Source organism: Paramisgurnus dabryanus, chromosome 4 (genome assembly GCF_030506205.2).
Source record: "Paramisgurnus dabryanus chromosome 4, PD_genome_1.1, whole genome shotgun sequence".
Lineage (NCBI taxonomy): Eukaryota > Metazoa > Chordata > Actinopteri > Cypriniformes > Cobitidae > Paramisgurnus > Paramisgurnus dabryanus.
In genome coordinates, this window is record NC_133340.1 from 34,360,870 (window position 1) to 34,382,248 (window position 21,379).

General features: G+C 37.6%; 3 protein-coding genes across 4 annotated transcripts; all 3 read left to right on the forward strand.

The window, feature by feature from the left end:
* The first annotated feature begins 117 nt into the window (after positions 1-117).
* On the forward strand, positions 118-4,546 carry LOC135735781 (lecithin retinol acyltransferase). 2 transcript variants are annotated; one of them, XM_065254321.2, is made up of 3 exons: positions 118-2,298; positions 2,381-2,838; positions 3,718-4,546. In XM_065254321.2, exons 2-3 carry the CDS (start codon positions 2,407-2,409, stop codon positions 3,868-3,870), a joined length of 585 nt encoding a protein of 194 aa, XP_065110393.1. In that variant the 5' UTR covers positions 118-2,298; positions 2,381-2,406; the 3' UTR covers positions 3,871-4,546. The 2 variants fall into 2 exon arrangements, with proteins under 2 accessions (XP_065110393.1, XP_065110392.1); XM_065254320.2 differs by having other exon boundaries at positions 118-2,838.
* A 175-nt stretch (positions 4,547-4,721) lies between these two features.
* Positions 4,722-9,720, forward strand: lratb.2 (lecithin retinol acyltransferase b, tandem duplicate 2). Its single transcript, XM_065254322.1, has 2 exons — positions 4,722-5,613; positions 9,080-9,720. Exons 1-2 carry the CDS (start codon positions 5,092-5,094, stop codon positions 9,233-9,235), a joined length of 678 nt encoding a protein of 225 aa, XP_065110394.1. The 5' UTR covers positions 4,722-5,091; the 3' UTR covers positions 9,236-9,720.
* A 2,386-nt stretch (positions 9,721-12,106) lies between these two features.
* Positions 12,107-16,188, forward strand: rbm46 (RNA binding motif protein 46). The gene is made up of 5 exons (XM_065254924.2): positions 12,107-12,197; positions 13,234-13,571; positions 13,761-13,890; positions 14,184-14,972; positions 15,890-16,188. The coding sequence occupies exons 1-5, from the start codon at positions 12,131-12,133 to the stop codon at positions 16,081-16,083; spliced, it is 1,518 nt and encodes a 505-aa protein (XP_065110996.2). The 5' UTR covers positions 12,107-12,130; the 3' UTR covers positions 16,084-16,188.
* Positions 16,189-21,379: the final 5,191 nt, after the last annotated feature.

Sequence of the window (21,379 nt, forward strand, 5' to 3'; positions counted from 1 at the left end):
GCATTACTTTGATATGTATCGAGTACATTAGATAAAGGCGTCCTTCACTTAGTTGTGTTGAGTTGGTCACATCTTAAAGGTGACGGCAAAACAATAAACCCTTGAAGTTTGCTGCCACTACGTCCTCTCGTTACCTCTGACCCCTATCGACACAGGAAGCCGGAGAGCAAAAGGTTTTTTCTTGACTGTTGATTAAGTCTGTATACATGTGTTTATTGTAAACTAGATGAATTTGTTTTCATGCTGCAGGAAAGGCCCAATGCCATCTCCTGAGCTAGCAACGCAAAGGTCATGACCCAGAAAAAATGTACACCTTGCTTGCACTGGATAAAACATTCGCCATTGCATAAACTACCACCAGCACCAAAAATTGGCTAATTAAACAACCAATCTTCGATGTGCAGTTTAATTTGCTGTGATGTCACACAGTTTTTTAATCATTGATTTATGTGAAATCTTGTTATTCTGACCTACATTAGCATGCAGTCACAGTCTGACCTCCGAGAAATAGAAAGCAAGACTTGAGGAATCCATTTGTCCAGATCCAGCAGTTATTCATTGTTCGCAGCGTCTTGGCTCCATCTCAATGCAACGGCATCGTTCACAATAAGCCCGCGCACGCTCGCTCGCGCAAATTGAAATCACTCACGTCAAACCTCGCGCATTTATCACAAACGCATTCAGCTGTCACGTATAGACATGCGCTGTGATGCTGGGGGACAAAACGGGGTAAGAAGAAGACAAATGTCTTGTCATTCATCACCCGATATCTTTCAACGGTCCTTTGCTGTTCAAACAAGCGTCGGTCGCGCGAGAGTACCGAATAATCACCAATCACTCAACATACTGTTGTGCCCTCACTAGGGCCACTTTTGTTACCACTGCGCCACGGGTTTCTCGTTCCTTCCGTCATCGCTGCCAATGAGAAACTAAAGGGATTGTAAAGATTGCTTTGATTCTTTATCTTTTAGCTCATACTGTTTTGGGTAACGCTTTACTTTACAGTGCATTTGTTAGCAATAACAGTAAACTACGCATAATTGCACGCAACTAAGCATAATCAAACGCTACAGAATGTAGTAAATATTACTCATATTGTACCTACTGTAAAGGTCACTTTAAAATAAACTTTAACCCTTAAATCGTTTACTGTTATTGTCCTCTTAAGCCCAATGTTTCTTTTATAAACTTTGCATTAAGGATTGTCTAGGGTGAACTATTTGCAAGACAATCAGTTGTTTTCATTCAGTTGATAAACGTTTTAAGACCATTATGTGCTATTGGCTGGAAGCTCGCGGGGAATCCAACCTCTTTGTTTTTGGCCAGAGGGTAAAATGCATTGGAGATTTGATGGGTCGATGTAATGAAGTGTTGATATGCGCCGTGTCTACACTCCCCGCGGTCTGCTCGTTTGGTAAAAGGAGCTCTTGTTTGGTGCGGTCTGAGTGGATGTATTGAGGACTTTAATTATTGCCACATGGCCAAAACCAGCTCGCAAATTTAAACCACCGACGGCCAAACTCGCTGCTCTCACTTTTTCCACATCCACCCGCTTACCTACACAAGAGAAAGTCCAGACACGGGAACACGCGGAGTCTTTTTAAGTTCATTTTTCGTTTTCGAGAAATAGTCGTATAAATAAATAAACTGGATTTGCAGAAGCCAGCGCGTGCCAGGCAATTCGGAGTTAATGCACAACAGAAGACAGACTTGCAATTCCAAATGTAGGTGAATGGGCCTATAAAAATATAAAACAGGCCTATAATTAAAAAATAATAATATTTCTAGAGTAAATTATATTCTAAAAGTGTAAATTAGCCGTTTTTGAACGTTATATTAAGTGTAAATTAACCAAATAGTTACCGCACATAGTGAAATTGTTTTAAAACAAAGTTTGTTGTGGAGAAGAAATTAACTGTGACTATAAATGCTATGATCTGTTCGTTTTAAAATATGTTTTGCACGGCTGCTTTGCGAGAATAAAAAAATTCTGGAAAAGAAAATGCGCCATGGAAATACATTTGAATTTAACGCGTAAATCAGTGTCAGTCCAAAGTTTCTCAGAAGCGCATTTTCTTTTTAAACTTTTTCGGTATAAATCAAACGCATTTCCATTCCGCCTGCAGCTTCAGTTGTCTCCATGTTTCCAAATCGCCTTTTTGGAAGCGGTTTATTTAAAAGTGACATCCTCACCTCTTTTTCAGCGCCTCAACAGCGTCCAATCGTCTCTTCACTGACGCTGTGATGTCATCACGCGCCTCTGGAATAAAAACATGCGGTGAAGGGTAACCCAAGAAGGTACTGTACAAAATGTTAGATTCCCTTGCTTTACTGTTGGAGAAAACCTTTCTTCTGGCACATTTTAACTTTTTTACCACAGCACTATTTAAAAAAGAAAGATGCGTAATGCGTCGACAGGAGAGCGTGTCTTTCCGACGCGGGGATCTATTGGAGGTTCCCCGTACTTTGTTTACTCATTTCGGCATATACCTCGGAGACAACAAAGTCGCACACCTCATGCCTGACATACTACCGGTTCTGACGAGGAATACATCTCATATTCAGAAAGTAGTGACGAACAAGAGGTTGCTTCTCGGTGTGATATACAAAAATGCATCGATACGCGTCGACACGGTGGAGGATTTCGCATACGGATCGGATATTTTACTCAACACGATGGATGCTACAATGAGAAAACAGCCGCTGGCTGGCGAGGAGGTGGCAAGAAGAGCCGAAAAACTTATCGGTCATATTCCATACAGTCTACTTTGGAATAACTGCGAACATTTCGTCACATATTGCCGCTATGATTCAGCAGTCAGCGTACAAACAGACAAGGTATGAAGTGCTTGCCAACCATCACCACGTTTCCCTTGATTGCATGCTACTATTACGACCACATAGTTTGCATGCACAAGAGACGGATAAATTCGATGCCATTTTTATATATTTCAAAGTATCTTCTATGTTGTTCTTTCTTCACCTGCTGCAATCTACTTGTAGACTTTGTAAACAAAAACCTTGCTTGTTGTTGACTGCTTTTGACTAAATGCATGCTTTCTTATTTTGATTTGCTTTTTAGATATCAAAAAAGGAAAGCAACAGATGTTACATGTGGATGTTAAATGTTCTTTATTGGACCTAGAGCAACAAAGACTATTTTTCTTTTTTAACCTTTATTTTTAAAACGTTTAAGACTATTAGCTTAGCAAACAAGTTTGACTACATTTCATTTGTATGTTGTCATGATAAATACAATTACTTAAAACAATAAAAAAACAAAAGGATGAAAAAAGAAAAAACCTTTTGTGAAACTTGAAAACCAAATGTACATTAATGATGCTAACATTGATCATGTTCTGTATAAATTTGGTATGAATTTTGCTAAAATGGATTGTCAACTGTAGATATATTTCCAGTAATCACTAAAACAAATTTGAGGGCTTGAAGTTTTTGATTAATGGGGTTTACCTTCCCCCACCCCCCATAAACTACGCCCCTAAGTTTCAGTGTTTTCGAAGGCTTGCAAAAACTGCATACATTTGACCAAATGCGACGTAGGCTATTTTCCAAGTCATTTTTTCGAATCTTTATTAATTAAACGAACAACTTCAAGTGGATTTGGGAAGAAAAACATAGCAGTCTGGCAATGACATTGTTTTTCATATTTGTTTAAATATTCCCAAACTTACCTATCCCATCTCTTTCCCTCCACAGTTCTGCGAATGTTTAAAATCAGTGATCCGGGATCAGAGGAGCGTTCTCCTGACCACTGTCATCGGAATGCTTTCCATGTTTTTATATGGAATAGCGCCGTGCACCGCACTTCCAACCTTTATCGTTCCTTTCACTTTGTGGATGGCTGGATAAGAGACAATATAAGTCCAAAAACATATAAATTACAAGCATTTATTTATCTGATCAAAAGTCTGTATATTTCCCTTTAATCCCCTGCATACAATTGTTGTGCGTTGCGGATGTCCCGCTGCTAGTAGTTAAACTTTAACCTAGGCTAATATTAACATTTTTATTTTTTTACAGAACATTAAAGCTTTTTGTACAGTTTTAATAAATCTTATATAGTTAAATATTTTTATGCCTTTTGTATATTGTAGCACATAGCCTCTGTGAATATATAAACTAAATTATTTTCCTTCTAGTCTCAGTGTTTGTTTTTAAACAAATAGACCTGTTAGTAATAATATCTGTTAATGAAGAATAATAATTTAATATTTGCCTTTATGCTTGTGGACGCATTTTTGGCTAAATTAATAAACACGATAACACAATTTTCTAGATAAAAGTGTCGGGAAGCATAGAATAAAAACGTTAATTGCAAAATTAAAATATTTTAAAATTGTATATTCGTCTACAAATATGTAGGCCTTCGTATACTTTAACGAAAATATAGTGTTAACGAATTTTGAAATTGATGTTGTGCTTCAGACTTATCCATTAATAAAACATAAACAAATACATACAGTGAACTAGCATATTTTATCTGAAATACCAGTCAGTAAATTACAATAGACAGTATAGCCTAATATTATCTATTTTGAAAAAGAGCTTCAAATGCAGCCACAAAACCTAACACTGTAAACTGAAAGGGTATTTTAGTTTTAGAATGGCAAATAACTGTATAAAAAAATCGTTTTCTTCGGGGGGCGCGTCTTCAAATGATACATTAAGTTATTTGTTATGTAGGCCTAGGCATTTGTCTGATCAGGTAAAATATCTAGTTGGTGATGTATAATCTTGAAAATACCTAACCAGATTTTATTTAATCGTGCTGTACAGTCGGTTAAGTAACATACATTTGCAAAACATTAGAAGAACTTAATTTCTCACTGCTTTCTTTGTTACAGAAATAGAAATTTTATCCCTAAAAGGTGAAAAGGCCAAAATAGTCATTTAGAAACTATGCATTGTTTGTTCCATTCAGCATGTGATGTACTTAATTTTAAGGTTTTTGCTGAAAATATCCGTGGATTTGTAATCCTCAAGCCCCTCCCCACATTGCCTCAAGTAGGATAAAACTTGCAGGTGCCATGCAGGCCATTCATAACCTCACCACTTCGTCTCAAGCTAAGGATGTTCCCTCTGAATTTTCTCAGCTTGTTTTCCATTGCTGTGACCACAGACCATGATGAGAAGAAGACGAAGAAGCAGCAGCAGCAGCAGGTGGTCAAATATGACATCTCGTGCTTCAAAAGAGGGGATTTGCTAGAGGTTCCTAGAACCCTCTTTACTCATTTTGGAATATATCTGGGGAACAATCGCGTCGCTCACCTCATACCTGATATCCTGCCTGCCTTTACCAGGGACAACAAAGCCCTGGAGAAAATGGTCACAAATAACCGGTTGATTTTGGGCGTAATAGCCAAAAGGGCGAGCGTCCGGGTGGACTCGGTGGAGGACTTTGCGTATGGAGCAGAGATTTTAGTTAACCACATGGACAGGGTGTGCAGCCGACCACCGCTTGAAGGCGAAGAAGTGGCTAGGAGGGCTGAGAAGTTGTGGGGATCGATAGACTACAGTCTGCTGTGGTACAATTGCGAGCATTATGTTATGTACTGCAGATACGGCACCAACATTAGTTTCCAGACCTGCCAGGTGAGATGTTACCTTCCTTTATCTCTTACCGATACTCACTACTGTACGTTTATTTGTTTATGGTGTGCTTCAGACTTATCCCTTAACAAAACATGCACAAATTCATAGTTAACTACATTATTTTCATTATCTGAAATACAAAAAAAAAAACAGTGAAACAAATAGTAATCTAGGAATATAAAAAAAATATTATATATGAATAATATAAGAAAGTAATCTATTTAAAACTTAAAAATCCAGAAACATTTATGTAAAATAAAAAGTATTTCAGTTTTTAAATATAAAGGCACAAAAAACGTATTTTTAAAAAGACTATAGTGCAGCCACAATGAAATGAGAGATTTGAGTATAAAGCAGAGCTCATCCTTCTCTGCCCTAAACTTTGTGTAAAGAAACCATTCCGTGACGCGTCTTCAAATGCTATATTTAGTTACTCGTAATACTTGTTTCGACTTTCGGCTTTATTTTGTTTTCATTTCTTCTTCGCTGCTCTGAAGTTGTTAATTGTGGCAACTTCCTGATTTTCAGGGTTAGCAACCAGCTGCATAATTACATCTAATTATGTCTTGGTTAAAGGGACACTCCACTTTTGTTGAAAATATGCTAATTTTCCAGCTCCCCTAGAGATTTAACATTTGATTTTTACCGTTTTGGAATCCGATCTTCGGGTCTCGGGCGCTACCACTTTTAGCATAGCTTAGCACAATCCATTGAATTTGATTAGACCGTTAGCATCGCGCAAAAAAAAAAAACTAAAGAGTTTTGATATTTTTCCTATTTAAAACTTGACTCTTCTATAGTTACATCGTGTACTAAGACCGACAGATAATTTAAAGTTGCGATTTTTCTAGGCAGTTATGGCTAGGAACTAGTGATGCACCGAAAGGAAAATTCTTGGCCGAAACCGAAAACCGAAAAAAGGAAACCAAGGCCGAAAAACCGAAACCGAAACACCGAAATAAATTATTATGCCAATTATTAGTACAGTTGCATTTATGGCCATCACTGTGTACTAACTTTACTAGGGGTTTGTGACGGATAAAAAAAACTCACAGTTCGGATCACATTACAGTTTTTGAGGCACAGATCAGATTATTTTTCGGATCAGCAAAAAGCAGGTGGGAAAAATCTAATAAACAATAAAGAACTAGCAAGCATTTTTAAAAAATAACAAAGTTGTACATTAATAAGGTCTGAAATTAGCATTAGGTACAGAAATCAAATTAAATGAATCATAACACAATCCATTAAATATATAATTTTTTTTAGAGCTATTTGTCTCTTTGTCATGGGTTGTTTGATTAACATTAATGACACAGACTTAAGTAGGTTAATCTGACTGTAATCTATGCATACACTTAAGACATAAACAAATGTTTTTATTAGAAAAAGAATACTGTGGAGAGAATTTTGTTTATATGTGCCCTGTCAATAACAGCGAGATTTTATGTTTGCTTGTTTTTAAACGCGTTTCTCTCGTATGTGCACTACCGAGGGCACTTAAACGCATGCACATACAGAGACCGAGGGTGAATCCCAAACAGCGCAACAGTCGCTCCACATAAAAAAGTTACGTTGTGTTTCATTGCTTTATTCGCCAAATGTATGTTAATGGATTACAGTATGAGACACATTAGCGCGACTCTCTCTAAAGTTTACACATCAAGACATGCTTAATCTTTGCAGACGCGTGCAAACAGCTCGACCGTGAGTGAAACCTGCTTGAGCACGAAGGGGAGGGGTGGGAGACGACTGCTCACTGTGAGTGAAACCCAAGCGCTAGCGCACAGATGGGAGGGGCGCGGTTGACATTCATTTTCGGTTTACATTTTCGGCTGGATTTTTTATTTCGGCCCGAAACCGATAATGCCATTTTCGGCCGAAATTTTCGGCGACCGAAATTTCGGTGCACCCCTACTACGAACTATACTCTCATTCTGGCGTAATAATCAAGGACTTTGCTGCTGTAACATGGCTGCAGGAGGCGCAATGATATTACCCAGTGCCCCGAAAATAGTCCCCTGCTATTGAAAGTTACTAAGGGGATTATTCTGCGTAATTTCATTGCACCTCCTGCAACCATGTTACAGCAGCAAAGTCCTTGATTATGAGCCCACGCCAGAACGAGAGTATAGTTCCTAGCCATATCTGCTTAGACAATCGTAACTTTTACTTTTTGTAGTTCTTAGTACACAATGTTACTACAGAAGAGTCAAGTTTTAAATAGGAAAATTATCGAAACTCTTTGGTTATTTTTTAGCGTGATGCTAATGGTCAAATTGAGATTCAATGATTTGTGCTAAGCTATGCTAAAAATGGTACCAACAGACCCGGTGATCAGCTGAATGGATTCCAAAAAGGTAAAAATCCCATGTTTAACTCTAGGGGAGCTGGAAAATTAGCATATTTTCAAAAAAGGTGGAGTGTCCCTTTAAGAAAATGGTATCCGCATGTACTGGATGTACCCTTGTACCAATCCAATACCATTTTCTTAAACAAGATGTAGTTATGCCTTGAAAAGTGACCAAAACACCAGCTTGCTACACCAGCAAGACCAGCTAAAACCAAGATGGGAGACCAGCTAAAACCATCTTAACATTTTATGCTGGTCATAGCTGGATTATTCAGTAGGGCTAGTATCTGAACAAAACACGCGCACACACACACACACACACACACACACACACACACACACACACACACACACACACACACACACACACACACACACACACACACACACACACACACACACACACACACACACACACACACACACACACACACACACACACACAAAAATTAAAATCAGGAATTTATTAAGCAATCAGATCTGGATTAGTGATGGGTCGTTCATGAACGATTCGTTCATTTTGGAAGTTTTCATAATGTTTTATATAAAGGAACGAATGACTGGGACACGAAGACTCGAGAGATGAACTAACCAGTCCTGGCCAAATTCAGATTAGCAAAATGCAGTTTATGATTTCTGTGAACCAGGCCAGAGTATCTGACAATTTAGATTGTTATTTTCTATTTGAGTTTATGTAATGTTGTTATATTGTTACTTTTAGCTGATCTTGAGAAAGAATGTTAATCTACAGATTGGGATCAGGCCATAATCTCTTTAAAACTTTCAATACACAGATTATCTTTCAGCAAAACACTGGTAGAATTGTTTTTGTCACAATAATGTAAATTAGGCATATAAGACTTAAATCTGATGTTTTGTGTATACCACAAAATACATAATTAAATGAAAATTAGCCATTAAACTCAAGCTATAAAAATCTTTGGTGGAACTCAATCATTTCTATGTAAATTCCAGCTATGCAGCCCTAAAGAAGCACATTACTGCCACCTAGTGTTAAAAAACTAATCTGTACCTTCATATCTGTCCTTTACTGACCTTATTTCAAGTTTATAAGTGAACTAAAGCAAACCATTTCATTTTTTTTCTTAACAGTTCTGCAAAGCAGTGCGCAAGATTGTATGCAGCAAGACGGCATCTCTCATAAGCCTATTGATGTGCTGCTTCATTATGTTATATCTGGAGGCCTTGTCCATATTTGGTATTTTACCCACAATCTTCATTCCCTTTACCATTTGGATGGCATCCTGAATCTCTGCGACAAACAATATTAACCACAATTTGCTGATGTGATTGCAGACTATAGGCTGTCGTCGTTTACGGTGTATTATTTAGTTTACTATGACACTTTATGTCCCCACATCTTCTCCAATGAGCCACTGTAACATACACAGATGTTCATCACTCCATAAAGTGTTGCTGCCTTAAATTTGAAGTACTGTATAATCAAACTGACTGCACAAGTAATTTCAAATTACTATTTTGTATCTGAGGTATTTTACTTTCTTTTATAGTGACGAGTTGCTAGGTTTAAGGAAAAAAAATGTTTTCATGACTTATTGATGACATCATTTTTTACAATATTGTACAAGCTAAATTAGCACTAAACCCATGTAATAATGTGATCTTTAATGTGAGGTCATAGCATTTGTCAGGTAATGTATTTTCTGACTGTGTTATGTAATTTATAATAGCATGCATTGTCATAATATTAATTAAAGTACAGTTTTATATTAGTTGGTTTGTCTACATTTGACTCTTCAGATATAGATCAATATTTAAATAGACAGGGTAAATTTGTTTCAGACCATGGGTGCCCCTGAGATGCTCTTATCGTATTGTGAATTGGTTTTACTTTTTATCAGTAGTTTGTTACAGTATAAAAATGAAGGGCAAAATTAATTTCTCTTCAAATATAGGGCAACAGGGTTTTCATTTTGAATATTGTAGACTTGTAAAAATACTTTACCGTAGGTTATTTGCAGGTTATTGCTTCTCTAATTTTTTTTATAGAGATGCAATTGCATGATGTGACCACAAGAGAGCACCGTTGTCCACTTAACTAAAGCTGTTTAGAGCACATCAATTCTGATGGTTTTGGTCCCAATAAGTACACGTTTGTACTTTTTTACTAGGAAAAGATTTAGCAAAATGGTAAAGATAACATCACACATGTTTAGTTTTTTATCTTTGAAATTCACCTCAAGGTAAAATGCATCATCTTGAGGATTTTACTCTCACGGTTTCCCTTGTGTTTATTAAGAAAGCTGGCACGTGTCAAAATTATGCTGCCGACTTGTTTTTCTATACCAGCTAGAGTGGGTGATTTTGGCCTACTATCCCTGCATCTGTCCATAATAATAGCATGGAAATGCATCATGACAACTGAGAATATTACTCTCAGATATCTCAATCAATAATAAATAAACACGTGTCACATTTATACTTTTGACTTTTCCCTCACAACATGTAAGTCCTGTATTTTTATACTCTGGTACCCCCAAAACTATTTATCAGGGAGAGGTTAAAGGCAGTGTAATTCCTGAGATCAAGGTTGTGGCTAGAGTGGATACAACTACGGCCAAATCTCGCGAGATGTTGGGTTTAGGGTTAGGTTTGGGGTTAAGATTAGGATGGAAAAAAAGCCGTTCTGGCTATATAGGTTACAAAAACTACGCCCTAAATTCTGTGAAATTATGGGTATAGGGTTAGGTTTAGGGGTAGGATTAAAAGGAAAACATCGCTCATCCGGCGAGATTTCACGAGATTTTGGCTGTAGCTGTATCCCTTTTAGCCACAACCAAAAGTCGGTTTACACACTGCAGCTAGTTGTCTTTTTACATGCATTAATCATAGTATTTACCTCAATAGATCATCCCTTAGAAAACTGGTTTTATTATAGTAAAAGTATAGTAACTATGTTTTAAAGAATAATTTCTATGTGTATTAGCATTGTTTAACTGGTAAATTTGTGATAAAAGTACGATTTTATTAGTGATACCAGTTTAACCATACCGAATGGTAAATGTTTAAAAAAATATATTTAAATATAAATCGATTGTGTGATTGTGACTTAAAGGAACGTACGGTTTGGCAGCTGATTGGCTGACATTTGACGTCAGATTTTATAGGCAGTATTTGTATTTGACACAGTAAGATTGAGTGATCTGTTATCGAGCTCCTCACACAAAGTTATTATCATATTTCACATCTCGTTTATTGAGAGGCCGGAAGGAAGGATAATTAATCACATTAATACCAGCGTAAATCCAAGGTAAAGTTTCACGGAGAGATGACAGACACGTGATACACGCGCACGTCGTAGCAGATAAGTAATAAAGTTAACGCTACAAACGGAAATTTTAAGTCCAAGTGGTGTTGTCTTAATCAGGTTATTGTATAAAATGTATTATATTAAAATCAAATGACTTTTTTGAACCATTGCCACCCATGTTTCTGGTTGTAGCGTTCAACGAACTTTTTACCTCAGAACGATGACCAGTGAAAATCGAATTAATATTAACAAGTAGACGTTAAATAATTGTAATGAACGTAAGTTAACTTACCTCTACCTCAACGAATTGATATTAAATGTTATGTTAAGATCGTAAGTTAGATTTATTAATAATATATTTTGATAGTTATGATGCTAATTATTTTTGCTAGCTGAGCGCGATCAAATTGCCCAACAAATGCATAAATTACAACGCTTTTAACATTTACACACTTTTTACTGTCTTTTTATTGGTTATTACATTACTTGTTATACTTTTTTATGTAATAAACTCTCATTTCCTAGATACTATAGTGTTTTTAAACTTTACTATTGTAAATTATAAAGTGTACTACAGCGTTTATTAAAGTTTTTTATTCACTATAGGTAATACTGGAGAATACTGTAATATACATGGACACTGTTGTAATATACTACAGTTTATTTTGGTTTACTCCAGTAAATGCTAAAGTATACTACAGTATTTACATGCTACAGAAACACGGCTATATAATGACACGCAGTTAAGCATGAAACGTTACAAAAGTAAACCCAAGTTTCATTGACCAATGTTTTCTGAAGTGATCATGGATGAAGGTAATACCAGTCAATCCTGTGAGACCAGCTCTAAAGAAGCAGCTCTTTTGGCCCTAATGGACAGAAAAGGCTACAGTATGGTGCAAGAAAATGGACAAAGAAAATTTGGTGGTCCACCTCCAGGTAATCTTTTAACATTGTAGACCAGGGCTGAGTCCGAAATCTCTAAAATGCTATCTTCGGAGGCAGCATTCCAAGGCAGGAAGGGATCAAGGCACGTCCGAGTCCCATGTTTGCTTTACTATCTGACTCCTGAGATACCTTCGTTGTCTTGTCCCACAATTCTATGCGTGTGTGTGTACGGTTGAATAATTTAAATGGCAGCCAAGAAAGCGGCTGGATCACAAATTTAGTATAAATAAACTTTACCATTTTCACATTTTACACCTTTGATTCCATTTAGTGAGAAATTTGTATTGCAGTTTTTTCGAATATGGGATTAGTTATCACAAAGGCACTCTCTGTTAATATTTCAAACAGAATTCCATTACGCTGCCTATAAAGGCTGTCCAAATGCGTTTTCCCAGAGCTGCCTTTATGCCACCAAAATCATTTCCTTATAAGGCAGCAAGGCAACAAGTCAGCTGCTTTGGGTTTCAGACGCAGGCCCGAGGTTTTCAACCCTGCTACTGGGCACCCACTGTCCTGCAAAATTTAGTTTCAAGCCTAATCCAAAACACCTGCCTGTAGTTTTCAAGTGATCCTGAAGACCTTGAAAGCTGGACCAGGTGTGTTGGATTGGTGGTTCCCTAGGTTCTGGCTAGAAGGAATACAGCTACGGCCAAATCTTGCGATATGTTGTGTTTAGGGTTAGGTTTGAGGGAAAGAATTAGGGTGAGAAACAGCCATTCTGGTTTGATAGAAGACCGCTATGGCATAAATCTTGCAAGATGTTGTATTTAGGGGTAGGTTTTGGGGAAGGATTAAGAGGAAAACAGCGCTCATCCAGCAAGATTTCATGTGATTTTGGCCGTAGCTCTATCCCCTCTAGCCAGTCTGTTGTACATGTATTGTTGGACTCTATTGTACTGTAGACTGTATTCATATTAGTATGTTAAAGTAAACGTGTAACTATATCCATACTTCTTGCCTACAAATTTAGATATAAATAAATCTAACGTTAATATAAACTTGATATAGAGTTGTTACACATTTTTAGGTTGGGAGGGCCCTCCTCCTCCACGTGGCTGTGAGGTGTTTGTTGGTAAGATCCCGAGAGACATGTATGAAGATGAACTGGTTCCTGTCTTCGAGAGGGCTGGTAACATTTATGAGTTCCGTCTGATGATGGAGTTCAGCGGGGAGAACCGCGGTTACGCCTTCGTCATGTACACCACCCGCGAGGCTGCCCAACAAGCCATCCAGCTCCTTGACAACTACGAAATCCGCCCGGGAAAGTTCATAGGAGTGTGTGTGAGTCTGGACAACTGCCGCCTGTTTATTGGATCCATCCCGAAGGACAAGAGAAAGGAGGAGATCCAAGAGGAGATGATGAAGGCCAGTATGCTTTTGTATGCATTATGATAAAACTGTGGTTCAGTGGTGGAGTTTTCAGTGGTAATTAAATGTAATTACAGGTGCAATGTGAGACTTGACACTTAATTCACTAATTAATAAAAAGATAACAAAATAAAACAGCTAGTATAAACAAATTTTTTCTTCTGTTTACTACAATGCAAAATCTAGGTGACTGAAGGCGTGGTGGATGTCATTGTGTACCCCAGTGCAGCGGACAGGACGAAGAACCGTGGCTTTGCCTTTGTTGAGTATGAATCCCACAAGGCAGCTGCCATGGCACGCAGAAAGCTTATACCAGGTACAAAAACACAATGCAAATACATGAACAGATTATTTATTGGTATTTTCTAAGGCACACACCATTACTATTGTGCAATGTTTTTTACATAGTATCATCCTGCAGTAAATGTGGGGCTTTTGGGGTCAAAACCTGCCTGGGCGCAGTTTGGTTGGGATAGTGTGAGTGCGCCCTTAAGCCTGTATTTCAAATATAGGGTCACATATGTATCTACATCAATTGAAAGTAAATACACCTTGTAATGTTAAAAACATGAAGATTTTGATTTACCAGTTTTTACATTGATGTTTCAGGAACTTTTCAGTTGTGGGGCCACACCATTCAGGTTGACTGGGCAGAACCAGAAAAGGAACTGGACGAGGAAACCATGCAGCGAGTGCGAGTCCTGTATGTCCGTAATCTCATGCTGAACACCACAGAGGAGACTCTCCGCTCCGAATTCTCGCATGTGAAGCCCGGCGCTGTTGAACGCGTTAAGAAGCTGACGGACTATGCATTCGTCCACTTTTATAACCGCGAGGATGCTTTGAGCGCGCTGGAAACTATGAATGGAAAACTTATCGATGGCTCACCCATCGAAGTCACCCTAGCCAAGCCTGTCAGCAAGGATGCAAACAGAAGATCTGGACAACGAGGCAACAGCAACGGATCATCAGCCGGTGGAAGCTATTGCGATTTCAACTTCTTGTACCAGAGTAAAGATGAAGTGAAAACAGGAATGATCAGCGATGGGTTAACTTCACGCACGCTTGGCTTGTCACCGCACTTGGGAAGCCCATACGCCGCGGACTTGGATCGCTGCATGTATCCGTTTATGCCGGGATCCACTCTGGTCCCTGTCAACCTGAGTGTCCTGAAGCCTAGTCAGCTAAGCTCAGCTGTATCACTGCTGGATTACTACTGCCACAAGAATGAGTGGTCTCCACCGGAGTATCACCTGTACTCCCTAGCAGGACAGGAGGGGAAAACACTGCTCATCTACAAAGTGGTCATCGGCAGGAGCAGCTATATGCCTGATAAAGTCTGTTCCATACTGGAGGATGCAAAAGAGCTTGCTGCTCAAAATGCGCTATGGAACCTGGGTTAGTTTTTTCTTATTCATTTTGTAGTATTGTGTAGTTTTCTGTCTAGGTTAACACTTTGAATGAACACGCCCACATTTTAGGAATTTAGCTTATTCACCATATCCCCCAGAGTTAGATAAGACCTTTCTCATATACCTTTCTCATCTCTGTGCGTGCTGTAACTCTGTCCTGCGCAGCCCCCGCTAGCTTAGGTTAGCACAAAGACTGGAAGTGAATGGCTCCAGCTAGCATACTGCTCCCAATAAGTGACAAAAGAACGTGAACATTTTTCTATTTATGTGTTGTGCTTTGTATAGTCACACCGTGTACAAATAACAAGGTCATATGAGACACAGCCATATTTTAACAGTATACATACTGAAAACTATATTCTCAGAAGGCGAACCACTGCTACTTGGGCGGAGTATGTATGTATACCAGTACAGACCTTGTTATTTGGACACGGTGTGACTATACAAATCACAACACATAAATTGGAAAATGTTCGCGTTATGTCGTCACTTATTGGGAGCAGTATGCTAGCTGGAGCCATTCACTTCCAGTCTTTGTGCTAACTGCTAAGCTAAGCTAGCGGGGGCTGCGTTAGACAGAATTACAGCACGCACGGAGATGAGAAAGGTATGTATGGACTTATCTAACTCTGGGGGATACTGTAAATAAGCTAAATTCCCAAAATGTGGGCGTGTTCCTTTATACATTAAAGTTAAGGTAGGCAATATTTTTCACACACACTTTTGTGTTAATGCACTCAACCCAATTTCAATCAGTATGTGAGGTGAGCTAAATATATCTTTTTATCACTTGTGATTTTCTCAAGATCCTTTATCCCTTCATGCATTTGGTTTTTATTTATTTTATATAAACAAACCAAAACATGTGTCACAAGTTTGTGCATGATGTGTTTATTTTTTCAGATTGCTCAATCACTTGCCCTGGCTCTCCTGTGAATCTGTCTCCTCCTGCACCTACTGGCTCCAGTTTCCTGTCTTTTGGCTGTAGATCTGTGCCGTACCCAGCCTACCCCATGGCGCCCATCTCACCTCCCTTACCCATCTCCTGCTCGCCCGGCCAAAGACTCTTTATACCGAACCAGTCATCGTTTCTGTAGTAAACCAAATCAGTTCGTACAAAGATACTGTGAGTTTTATTTAAACGTTCATGTGTTAAGTTATTATTATGGTTTGGCAGTTACTTTATACTACTAGCTATTTCATTAAATCAGAACTAGTTTACTTTTATTGCGTTTTTAAGTACATGTTTACATTCTAGTTGATTGGTTCAATTTCGCTTTGAATGTTTATTTTCCAAGTCGCCTTAACTTTTTGTCTTAAGAAGTTATTACCTTAGGTAAAACAAAAAAAGACTGTTTATGTTGTTGTTATATCACCAGGTGAATCTAGTGATACAGACTCTATTAATAAATAAACAGATTCATCTTTCCAATAATGAGATATAGGCTAGGTAATGTTGGTTTTTAAATTTGTGTTAAATTTCCCTGGCAGATTAAATCTGCGGATTTAATTGGTAATTATAACTCATTGTTTATGTATTATGTCTTTGAGTATGAAGTTTCAGTTAATTTTCCAATGCATAGCATTGTTCGGATGCCCAAACAATATAACCACTTCACAGTCAAACATGCTATTATGTTTGGAAAGATATACTTAAAGTGGTTTGCACATATTTATGTGATACATAAGCACCCCCAAATTTAGATATTAAAAATAAAATGTATGGCTCCGGTACAAGGTGCTGTCTGACACTTTTTTAATTACAGAAATACTGATTTTGATAAAGATTTTGTTTGCTTAAATATTGTAAATCCACCTATTCTTTTGTTCATGGGCTTAAATGTCTGTTTATTAAATATGTTTTGTAACCAATCATTCCCATCACTTATTTTAATGTTTTGAGCTTGACATCTCAACCATACTTACTATCCAGTGTCCACTCAATAGTCTGGTGCATTTCTTCATGATGTTAAACCATCTTCAATGGGAATTTAAAAGAAAAGCCCCATTGTGTATATTGTGCATTGGGTCAGGTCTGTATTTTTAATATTTACGTGTAAATGTTACATTGTGTAATTTAACAAGGATCTGTATATATTCACTATAATCTTTATACCCAGTTTTTCAATGGAGAAACAGCTCAGAGACCTTCTTTGACTTACGATCAGGCATGTGCATTTTTTCATTTATTTCAAACCTCTGAATGTTTTCTTGATTTGTTAATGCATTTGTTTTATGTCTACTAGAAAAGAGGAAAAGGGTTTGCTGGACAACAGTACTTATCTCCGCTCATTGTGACCTATATTGGATGCCAGTCATCTTTCTTATCAGGTAACGTATAAATATGTTGTGGTTCCATAGTGGCTTGGCCCTTTTTTTTTTTAAAACTGCAGTTATCAAGCTATCTAAAGCATCTTTGAGTGCTGTCACCAAAAGTGATTTGACATTTAGGTTTTGTGATAATAGTCTTTCACTTTTGTCCTTGGGTATGGAAATAAATTTGTTCTTGCGGTTGCTGATGAAAGTGCTTTGAAATCTGGGGATATTTTTAGATTTCTTTAGTCTGTATGAATTTATATCTTTGGCATGTGCTAGTTTCTGTCAGGTAGATAATTTATTCAAGAAGTACTTCAGCTTTGAAAAACTAGAAGGGAGCAAGGGGTGGATTTTAACATGTCAGTTTATAGGGGTCATATTGTGAGATTTTTTTAAAGATGTAAAATAAGTCTTTGGTGTCCCCGGAGCTCATATGTGAAGTTTTAGCTCAAAATACCCCACAGATCATTTATTATAGCATGTTTAAATTGCCACTTTGTAGGTGCGTGGAAAAACGTGTCCTTTTCAATGCAAATGAGCCGATGAAATGGAAACAGTGGTGGTTTGTTGAAATTGAAACTTAGATGTGATGTCAATAATTGTTTTCTCTTTTTTTCTCTCTGGACTAAATGGTTGTGTTGTGGTTGGATAGTGTAGATTAAAGGGATAGTTCGGCCAAAAATGATATTAAACCCATGATTTACTCACCCCCAAGCTGTCCGAGTTGCATATGTCCATCGTTTTTCAGACAAACACATTTTCGGATATTTTAGAAAATGTTTTAGATCTTTCAGTTGATTAAATGTATTGTTACGGGGTCCACGACCTTCAAGTCCAAAAAAAGTGCGTCCATCCTTCACAAAATAAATCCAAATGGCTCCAGGATGATAAACAAAGGTCTTCTGAGGGTAATCTGCACGGTGTTGTTGTAGAAATATCCATATTTAAAACTTTATTAACGAAAATAAATACCTTCCAGTAGCGCCGCCATCTTAGTCGCGTCCGCATTCATGATGAGAGCTTACGCAGCCTACGGAGGCTACTCTGCTGCTGCTCTGTGCCCCCGCCCTCCGAATTTGTCATACGTCACTAAGAAAAGTGCGTACACTACGCTAATACTCTCTCCTGAATACAGAGGAGTCTAAGATGGCGGCGCTACCGGAAGGTATTTATTTTCGTTAATTAAGTTTTAAATATGGATATTTCTACAACAACACGGCGCGGATTACCCTCAGAAGACCTTTGTTTATCATCCTGGAGCCGTTTGGATTTATTTTGTGAAGGATGGACGCACTTTTTTTGGACTTGAAGGTCGTGGACCCCGTAACATTACATTTAATCAACTGAAAGATCTAAAACATTTTCTAAAATATCCGAAAATATGTTTGTCTGAAAAACGATGGACATATGCAACTCGGACAGCTTGGGGGTGAGTAAATCATGGGTTTAATATCATTTTTGGCCGAACTATCCCTTTAAGGGGTGGTATTATGTAGGGATGTAGCGGCATTATAAAGTTTGTGGTATTGTGGAAACAATATCTCTTTTCCGGTATCGCCTTGGTCACATGACTCTATTAAACATTACGTCTTCCGGGCAACGAATGTAGGTTTTTTTTTTCGGCCAAGTGTAGCGGGAGGAGGGAAGCGGGAACTACAATTCCCATCACCCCATGCGTGCCCATCCCTCTGCTGCCTCTACAGTTTAAGTAGAGCAAAAATGGCAGATGCAATAGTGGCGAAGAAAAACAAACGCAAATTTTAAAAACAAAAAAACGATAAAGGACAAAAGGTGACGGACATACAAAAAACAAGTGTGAGTGAATCCGATAATGAGGACAGTGTAGCCGTTTCTCAATCGGAAGGCTACAGCCTCCTTAGATAATTGTGCCGCATTACCATCTTGGGTGTGCATTATTTTTCAATAATTCAACAGCTTGTCGTCAATTATTCCTTATATAAACAACATCTTTAGAAAGAACATATTTCTATTTCTCATAAATGTAGTTTGGTGCACTGGTAGAAAAAGATACTGTATGTGTCGAAGACCATATTAGTTAAAGGTCCAGCTGGTTTTTGAAAAAGATACCAAAAATGTAAGATATGCTTAAAATCATCAAAAACAAGCACCCTTAATCAATTAAATCAAACTTCATGGGTTTAATTATAAAGATTCCCTGCAAGCTTTGCCAATAGGGGGCAGTGTGATGCTTTGTGGCTGCAAAAATCTTTGAATCCAAAACATAGCTATATTTTAAGATCTAGTACCAGTTTTTAAAGCATTTTTCGATAAGCTTTAGGCAAATTACGACGGTCCCCTGTTTATGACACTCCTTGTGGTGTTTGTATTAAGTAAGTGGTAGATGTTTGGTGAGCGGACAGTATATTATACATTACATAATACATAAGACTGTAGCCTCCTACTAAATAAGCTGAGAGGATAATATAACAGCCCTACCATGTACAGACAACAGAGTACAAGAATATATATTTCAAATGACATTTCAGCAGCATCTAAGTCGTCACATTTCGATTTTTGATTAAACTGCTTCTGGAATACGAATGCCAAATGCATAATTTTAAGAGCCAATTGTCAAGCGTTTTAAATTGGGAGTAAATCTTATTGATAAGGTCAAGGGGACTCTCACCAATTCCTTGGTTATGCGCTATGGATATAATCCAATAAAACAAGCGTGCGCACAGATCCACAGACCCAAGCAATTCTTCATATATGGCCCATATGTGAAAAATAGATACATTAGTGGGACGAGGTCAGAAACAATCTGTGGGATGTTGTGAGAATAGGTTCAGGTGGAATAATAAAAAAATCAAATAAGAAAGCTTATAGATGCCATAAACACATGACACATTTTTACTTATGATGGTATTATAGCAGGCCCCAAAGGATATAAAATGATCCCAGCGTCCCATTCTTTGTAGGGATTGTAGGGTATGCACATACAGAATATCTGCTTTAGGTCGTAAAATGTCTCTGTGTCTTACAGTCCGCATATTGATGAAATGGTCACTAATGACTGCTATTAAAAACATCCCACATTTTCTTTATTAGGGTTATAGTATTCAATTTAGTTTTATCATGTGTAGACCATTACAACACTAATACCATGCGCTCCATTAAGACTTGTCAGGGTATTATTACTAATAATGAATACCCTTGGGTCTGCAAAATGGGAGTTGTCATAATGTTGAGGTACACTGAAAAGTTATTTTAAGGTGATTTTTAAACGTTTAATTTATATTTTGCATAAGAGAGACTAGAATGCATATATTAGGTGCTGTAACCTGGTCATAATTCATATATTGTCCCATCATTATGTGCAAAATAATGATAAAGACCTTTAGCTTTTAATAGAGGTGCACTGCAGGACTCTTGTGTCAGACTCCAGGATATTTCAAGCTATTAAGCTATTTTGAGACATTGCTGTCAGCAGCTACCATTTTCCTTTGCTCTACATATATACTATACAGCTTGATCCTATTACATGGTCATTAAAGCTGAAAATCTCTCTGTAATGTCGAGATGTCAAACTGAGAAATGAAAAATGAACTTGGAAGTTACGTCTGAGCCGAGCATGAATCTCAAGTTTAATTAGTAGTTGGAAGTAAAACTCTCCCCTTTTAAACTTTTTAGTTTAAATAAGGTTTTTAATTTGAGTTGTTGGAGTCCTGATTTAATTTGTTTTAAATCACCATGAGATATTTGTGAGCCACTACACCTCAATAATAATCTAATGACACAATTGTAGACTTAAAGGAACAGTATGTAAGAAATTTATATCAATTAATCATTAAATGGCCCTGAAATGTCACTAGACATTAAGAAATCATTTTCATTTCAAATACTTATATCACTGACAACAGCAGTCCGGCCAGGATATTGTCATGTAAACAGTGGAGTTGCAGCCCTCAACTGATGTTTATGTTGTCGTTTGGTATATTGGCCACCAGCTGTGTGATTGCAGTACCAGTTTTAGCCACACATTTTGTGATTGCAATACCAGTTTTGGCCACAATCCTACATACTGTTCCTTTAAGACAGAAGTATAGTCCATTTTTA

What these genes read in the sequence shown, in the direction of transcription:
- lratb.2 (XM_065254322.1), top strand. Translation starts at nt 5,092, where the DNA reads ATGTTCCCTCTGAATTTTCTCAGCTTGTTTTCCATTGCTGTGACCACA. An exon ending in TTAGTTTCCAGACCTGCCAG is followed by an intron (nt 5,614 to 9,079) that starts GTGAGATGTTAC and finishes TTTTCTTAACAG; the next exon opens with TTCTGCAAAGCAGTGCGCAA.
- rbm46 (XM_065254924.2), top strand. Translation starts at nt 12,131, where the DNA reads ATGGACAGAAAAGGCTACAGTATGGTGCAAGAAAATGGACAAAGAAAA. An exon ending in ATTTGGTGGTCCACCTCCAG is followed by an intron (nt 12,198 to 13,233) that starts GTAATCTTTTAA and finishes ACACATTTTTAG; the next exon opens with GTTGGGAGGGCCCTCCTCCT. An exon ending in TCCAAGAGGAGATGATGAAG is followed by an intron (nt 13,572 to 13,760) that starts GCCAGTATGCTT and finishes TGCAAAATCTAG; the next exon opens with GTGACTGAAGGCGTGGTGGA.
- LOC135735781 (XM_065254320.2), top strand. Translation starts at nt 2,311, where the DNA reads ATGTTAGATTCCCTTGCTTTACTGTTGGAGAAAACCTTTCTTCTGGCA. An exon ending in TCAGCGTACAAACAGACAAG is followed by an intron (nt 2,839 to 3,717) that starts GTATGAAGTGCT and finishes TTCCCTCCACAG; the next exon opens with TTCTGCGAATGTTTAAAATC.